The sequence below is a fragment of the Triticum aestivum genome, chromosome 1B (assembly GCF_018294505.1).
Source record: "Triticum aestivum cultivar Chinese Spring chromosome 1B, IWGSC CS RefSeq v2.1, whole genome shotgun sequence".
Taxonomy (NCBI): domain Eukaryota; kingdom Viridiplantae; phylum Streptophyta; class Magnoliopsida; order Poales; family Poaceae; genus Triticum; species Triticum aestivum.
This window is the reverse complement of record NC_057795.1, coordinates 180,480,081-180,487,315: the sequence shown is the minus strand read 5'-3', so window position 1 is coordinate 180,487,315 and position 7,235 is coordinate 180,480,081. Positions and strand designations below refer to the sequence as shown.

General features: G+C 44.5%; 1 protein-coding gene across 2 annotated transcripts; it reads left to right on the top strand.

Annotated features, from left to right (window-relative positions):
* The first annotated feature begins 341 nt into the window (after positions 1–341).
* Positions 342–6,271, top strand: LOC123114600 (probable cellulose synthase A catalytic subunit 1 [UDP-forming]). 2 transcript variants are annotated; one of them, XM_044536095.1, is made up of 14 exons: positions 342–719; positions 1,297–1,492; positions 1,711–1,901; positions 2,013–2,097; positions 2,188–2,380; positions 2,558–2,824; positions 2,924–3,269; positions 3,351–3,488; positions 3,579–3,704; positions 3,804–4,016; positions 4,091–4,349; positions 4,520–4,716; positions 4,811–5,161; positions 5,276–5,326. In XM_044536095.1, the coding sequence occupies exons 1-14, from the start codon at positions 633–635 to the stop codon at positions 5,309–5,311; spliced, it is 2,685 nt and encodes an 894-aa protein (XP_044392030.1). In that variant the 5' UTR covers positions 342–632; the 3' UTR covers positions 5,312–5,326. The 2 variants fall into 2 exon arrangements, with proteins under 2 accessions (XP_044392030.1, XP_044392027.1); XM_044536092.1 differs by lacking the exon at positions 5,276–5,326 and adding an exon at positions 5,390–6,271 and having other exon boundaries at positions 343–719.
* The last annotated feature ends 964 nt before the right edge of the window (positions 6,272–7,235 follow it).

Below are 7,235 nucleotides of genomic sequence, written 5' to 3'. Positions count from 1 at the left end.
ATATAAGGGCCTTGGCAGCCGAGAGCTCCCATGCATCTCGCCGACGATATACTACCATTATCACAAAATGAATGAATGAATGTTGCTGAAATGTGACGACAAATCTCAAATCCTTTTCCATGCACGGAGCTACGAGATGGAAGAAGATTCCGAGCCCCAATCAAATTTCGTTAGACCAGAAACAGAGGAGTAAAGAAAGAGGCCACCGACGGGCATTGACAGCGGCGCCTCAACGGCCATTATTGGGACAAGAACGGATTACCAGACGGGTTAGTTTAATGCAGAGCACGAGCCGAGCCAGCTGCGCTGTTTACACTCCATCGCTCCCACGCTGTGCACAGTCGCAGACACAAAGGTGGCTTCCAGGAATAGCTGAAATAGGAGACACCTTTTTCTCTATTTGCCATGACAAGATAGGAGGAGTGGAGGAGGAGGAGGAGCAGCAGCGGCGGCAGCGGCATTGCAGAAGCGCGCTCAGAGAGAGCTCGCGCGCGGGGGTATCCGGGAATGGTGGCGATCTCCACTGATTCCTCTCGGATCTAGAGCGGCAGCTCGGCCTTTCCGCCCCCACTCTTTCTCTCGCCTTCGTCACCGCCGCCGGTGTGGTGTGAGGGCGGCCGGAGAGCGGGGAGATGGCGTCCAACCGGGGGATGGTCGCGGGGTCGCACAATCGCAATGAGTTCGTCATGATCCGCCACGACGGCGACGCGCCCGCCCCGGTACGTTTGCCTCCCCCCCTCTCTCTTCCGGCCTGCCTCAGTGCCTTAATTCGTCGGCGCCATTTCTGTTGGTCACGGCTCGTTCATGCGGTGCGCGTGTCCGCGCGTCGGCGGATCTGGTGCGAAACGCGAGTCGGTGGATCTAGGTTGCGGTGTTAGGTGTAACAGCTCGAATTTTCCCCGATTACGCATGAATCTATGGGGGTGCTCGTGCGTTGGATTCGTAGTTTTGCCGCATTTCCCCTGTCCGTTAATGGTGGCCCCGTTCATGTGAGGAATTGACGAGCGGTGGAGCAATTGGGAGATGTTCAGCGTCGGGGTTATCCGTACCCCCCACAACCCACACACCCACACCCACAACCACAAACTTTTCCTTTCAATGCCATGCCATTCATGACACGGGGATTATCTGTTCCAGACCTCACCCATATATTGGGACCATGTTCAGTATCCACTGATCAGCCTACCTTACCTTAACATCGTGCAATTCATGCTATTCCCGATTGCTGTGTCTCCTAGCAAGCTGTGTAATTTCGCACGGGTGTGTGCTGACCTTGTTTTGATCTTACTGATGCAGGGTAAGGAGGTAAAAGGCGCGGGTGGTCAGGGCTGCCAGATATGTGGTGACACTGTTGGTGTTTCGGCCACCGGTGATGTCTTTGTCGCCTGCAATGAGTGCGCCTTCCCGGTCTGCCGCCCTTGCTATGAGTATGAACGCAAGGATGGGGTCAAATGCTGTCCTCAGTGCAAGACCAGATACAAGAGGCTGAAAGGTTTGTTTCTATACAACATGTTGATTTGTTGTGTGATCTGTATGAGAATTGCATATGGAAGTCTGCTTTCTGCTTGCTTTATATGAGCCAAAGTTGTGGTATACTGATTGTTGCTTGTTGCTCGACATATAAAATTAAACCCATCCACCTCATATTCTTATGTTTTTGTTTATAAATCATGCTAATTGATGTATACATCACTTGTTGACAAAATTCAGGTAGCCCCCGAGTTCCGGGAGATGAGGAGGAAGAAGATGTTGATGACCTGGACAATGAGTTCAACTATAAGCAAGGGAATGGCAAAGGTCCAGAGTGGCAGCTGCGGGGTCAAGGAGAAGACATTGATTTGTCTTCATCCTCTCGCCATGAACCTCATCATCGTATTCCTCGGCTGACAAGTGGACAACAGGTAAATACCTATCATTCAGACACTTGGTTTTTTCATGCATTCTTGAAAGCTGAGCTTGTTTCTTCAGAATCCCTTGCTCTTGTGCATTAATACATTGAAAATCTTTTCCAGATCTCCGGTGAAATCCCTGATGCTTCCCCTGATCGCCACTCTATCCGCAGCCCAACATCAAGCTATGTCGATCCAAGTGTCCCAGGTATATTCTTATCTATCATAAATAGCTTCTTTTGGAGAATTTGTCTGCTTATCTGATGAAAATATTAACATTTCTCTACTATGATATCAGTTCCTGTGAGGATTGTGGACCCTTCAAAAGACTTGAACTCCTATGGGCTTAACAGTGTTGACTGGAAGGAAAGAGTTGAAAGCTGGAGGGTTAAGCAGGACAAAAACATGATGCAGGTGACAAATAAATATCCAGATGCAAGAGGAGGAGGAGACATGGAAGGAACTGGCTCAAATGGCGAAGATATGCAAATGTATAAATAACCTTTCTCCATTATAATCAATGACTATTCTGATACTTTATGTTTCTGAGTTGATTAGGATCTATAATTTTTCTCTTGACTATGCTTTACCTGTAGTGTTGTTGCACTTTGTTGTTCTATTGGAAATAACTCAATGAAACTGAGATATATGTACTTTTGTCTTTGCAGGGTTGATGATGCACGTCTACCTCTGAGCCGTATAGTGCCTATTCCTGCAAACCAGCTCAATCTTTACCGGATAGTGATCATTCTCCGACTTATCATCCTGTGCTTCTTCTTCCAGTATCGTGTCACTCATCCAGTGCGTGATGCTTATGGATTATGGCTAGTGTCTGTTATCTGTGAGATTTGGTTCGCCTTGTCTTGGCTTCTAGACCAGTTTCCAAAATGGTATCCAATCAACCGTGAAACATACCTTGACAGGCTTGCATTGAGGTAGGTTACGACAAATGGGTCTACATTTGTTCATGATTTTTGGCACCATGACATCTTTCATTAACATTGTGTCCTGAGGTGTGTAATCTAATGTTGCAGGTATGATAGGGAGGGAGAGCCATCACAGCTGTGTCCCATTGATATCTTTGTCAGTACAGTGGATCCACTGAAGGAACCTCCCCTGATCACAGCAAATACTGTTCTGTCCATTCTTGCTGTGGATTACCCTGTCGACAAAGTGTCATGCTATGTTTCTGATGATGGTTCGGCTATGTTGACATTTGAGTCGCTCTCAGAAACTGCAGAATTTGCTAGGAAGTGGGTTCCGTTTTGCAAGAAGCACAACATTGAACCAAGGGCCCCGGAGTTTTACTTTCAGCAAAAAATAGATTACCTAAAGGACAAAATCCAGCCTTCTTTTGTGAAGGAAAGACGAGCAATGAAGGTAAGCTACAAACCACATGCTTAGATTGCTCTTTCCCCAAATTCTGCTTGGACATTAACTTAGGGGTATGCTTTGTTTCAGAGAGAGTATGAAGAATTTAAAATACGAATCAATGCACTTGTTGCCAAAGCCCAAAAAGTGCCTGAAGAGGGGTGGACCATGGCCGATGGCACCGCTTGGCCTGGGAATAACCCTAGGGATCATCCTGGCATGATTCAGGTACCTTTTACTTCAATGCGGCTGTCGCTTGAAAATAATGTCAACCTAATTTGAATCTTATGTATTAAACTTACTTTTTGTGGAATTCAGGTGTTCTTGGGGCACAGTGGTGGCCTTGACACTGATGGTAATGAGTTGCCACGGCTTGTGTATGTCTCTCGTGAAAAGAGACCAGGTTTCCAGCATCACAAGAAGGCTGGTGCAATGAATGCACTGGTATGCGTTCTCTTCTGGAAATTTACTTGTGTACATTGCATTGGATTCTATCTGGTCCGTTGCTAATTGTATGATTACATACCTTTTGCTGGTTGGCAGATTCGCGTATCTGCTGTATTGACAAATGGTGCCTATCTTCTTAATGTGGATTGTGATCACTACTTCAATAGCAGCAAAGCTCTTAGAGAAGCAATGTGCTTCATGATGGATCCTGCTCTAGGAAGGAAAACTTGCTATGTCCAATTTCCACAAAGATTTGACGGCATTGATTTGCACGATCGATATGCTAATCGCAACATAGTTTTCTTTGATGTAAGTCTGGTGCTGTCTGTTTTCATCATGACGACAGCACTTTCTTGTCTCTTACATGCTTTTCCTCTTTGCAGATCAACATGAAAGGTTTAGATGGCATTCAGGGTCCAATGTATGTCGGGACAGGATGCTGTTTCAATAGGCAGGCCTTGTATGGCTATGATCCTGTATTAACTGAGGCTGATTTGGAACCTAACATTGTTGTCAAGAGCTGCTGCGGTGGCAGAAAGAAAAAGAGCAAGAGCTACATGGATAACAAAAACCGTATGATGAAGAGAACCGAGTCTTCTGCTCCCATCTTCAACATGGACGATATAGAAGAGGGTATAGAAGGTATGTGCTTGCAATTTTTATCTTACATTTATTCTTGGCATCTGAAAACAAGCGCTGTATATATTGAATCCCTACAACATTATTCTTCTATTTAGTCTTCCTTTTGGTTCTTGAGATTCTGAGCTATGACTTGCTTCAACTAATCACTCACTCTTTCTGAATCTCATCAGGTTATGAGGATGAAAGGTCCATGCTTATGTCCCAGAAGAGATTGGAGAAACGATTTGGTCAGTCTCCTATATTTACTGCATCCACCTTTATGACTCAAGGAGGCATACCACCTTCAACGAACCCAGCTTCCCTACTAAAGGAAGCCATCCATGTCATCAGCTGTGGATATGAGGACAAAACCGAATGGGGAAAAGAGGTTAGTGTGAGAGTCATAGTTTCCCTCATTCTTTTCTCTAAGTCTATGCTGAGATACGAAACTGGAAGTGAGATTTTCTTTTATGTTGTTTCAGATTGGCTGGATCTATGGTTCAGTTACTGAAGATATTCTTACTGGGTTTAAAATGCACGCAAGAGGATGGATATCAATCTACTGCATGCCACCACGGCCTTGTTTCAAGGGTTCTGCGCCAATCAATCTCTCTGACCGACTTAATCAAGTTCTCCGATGGGCTCTTGGGTCAGTTGAAATTCTGTTTAGCAGACATTGTCCTATCTGGTACAATTACGGTGGGCGGTTGAAACTTCTGGAGAGGGTGGCTTACATCAACACCATTGTTTATCCAATAACATCCCTCCCACTTATTGCCTATTGTGTGCTTCCTGCTATCTGTCTCCTCACCAACAAATTTATCATTCCTGAGGTTAGTAACAAGAAACCCTTTTGCATTATTGTTATCTGAATTATGTCACTTGATATGTTGTTAATGACCACGAGAGAAAAATGTTTTGGCTGATCATAGTTTATATTTCGGCAGAGGTCTCTCCTTCTAGTTAAATCTCTGCATTGCTAAAACCCTTACCATCAGGTGTCTTCGTGTCAGAAAAACTTCTGATGCTCATATCCTTTTTTTTCCCCTTCTGATACACAGATCAGTAACTATGCTGGGATGTTCTTTATTCTTATGTTTGCCTCCATCTTTGCCACGGGTATATTGGAGCTCCGATGGAGTGGTGTCGGCATCGAGGACTGGTGGAGGAACGAGCAGTTTTGGGTTATTGGTGGCACATCTGCCCATCTTTTCGCAGTGTTCCAGGGTCTGCTGAAGGTGTTGGCCGGGATCGACACCAACTTCACGGTTACATCGAAGGCAAACGACGAGGACGGCGACTTTGCCGAGCTATATGTGTTCAAGTGGACGAGTCTCCTCATCCCTCCGACCACCGTCCTTGTGATTAACCTGGTGGGCATGGTGGCAGGCATATCATATGCCATCAACAGCGGTTACCAGTCCTGGGGTCCACTCTTCGGAAAGCTCTTCTTCTCAATCTGGGTGATTCTCCATCTCTACCCCTTCCTCAAGGGTCTCATGGGGAAGCAGAACCGCACGCCAACCATCGTCATTGTTTGGTCCATCCTCCTCGCCTCCATCTTCTCCCTGCTGTGGGTGAAGATCGACCCTTTCATATCCGATACCCAGAAAGCCGTCGCTATGGGGCAGTGTGGCGTCAACTGCTGATCTGCGCCGGAGAGTATCTGCCCCCCTCGTGTAAATACCGGAGGGGGTTAGATGGGATTTTTGTTGTTGTTGTTGTAGATGAAGACGGAGTTTTATCTAAATTATTGCCCCTTTGTTAGTACAGTAGTACCCTTGCCTACGAAACCTGCAGCGTACATTGTGATTTTCTCTCTCTTTTTTCCATTTGTGATGGTACTACCTCTTGTTTGTTGCTTATAGATTATAAATATTATGTCAGAACGTATTTATACTCACTATGACACAAACTATTTATATAAGGCAGCTGTTCATCAACTCTTCTGCTCCTGGTGTCAACCGTGCCAAGGAATATGAATTGTCATGTATCCGCTTGATTGTGGTTTTTCTTTATGTTGGTTAAAAATTTGGCATGAATCGATGCGTGGCGATATTTCAGTTAATAATGATTGTGATTGTAGTATTAGCTTGCTTTGATGCTTGAAACACTGCCATTCGGCACCGAGCTGTACAGCCTATGAAATCGAGGGCCATTCCCGAGATCGGAGAATAGCATAACACGGGCTCATCTTCACGTGGATGCACAGTAAATTTTCATCTACACGTGCGTGCACAGTAAATTTGTCAAAATCAGCAAAAAGAAAAATAATCAACGAAATTAGATTTTTTTTTTCCGCTTCTGCATCTAAGATGCTTGAGTGCGCATGGTGTGGGAAGGTAACCAGATCCTCTAACATTGAGAAAGGAAGTTAGAGAAGCTACAGTACTCTGACTTTTCTTCTTTCTATCCATCCATATGATCATCACTAAAACGATTTCAATTAATTTGCAAATTGATGATCTACTGTATACATTTATAGTAATTACATACAAACAAATTGATAGTAAATTGAAATTAATTTACTTATTTATATCTACAACAAATACCAACAGTAAACAACCTGCTAACTACCTCCTAACAGCCCCTAACTTTCCTTCATTTTACACGAGGCTAACATTGTAGCACCGTGACTTCCATTCTCTATGTTAGAGGATCCGTTTCTAGTGGAGGGCAACTTAGACTAGTAATATATGTTACTGGTCTAAATTACTACCTCTATATTGGGGTTAATATATATGTGGTGTTATATAACACTTCTTGTCTTGGTATGTGTGATGTTACCCATACTATGAGAACAAGTACAATAAGCTTATGTAAGCAGGTTACAAGAGTTAAGATATTATTTTTCTGCTGACATGGAGGGGAGAGATAGAAGAGAAGCCGACTACAGAATAACAGCCA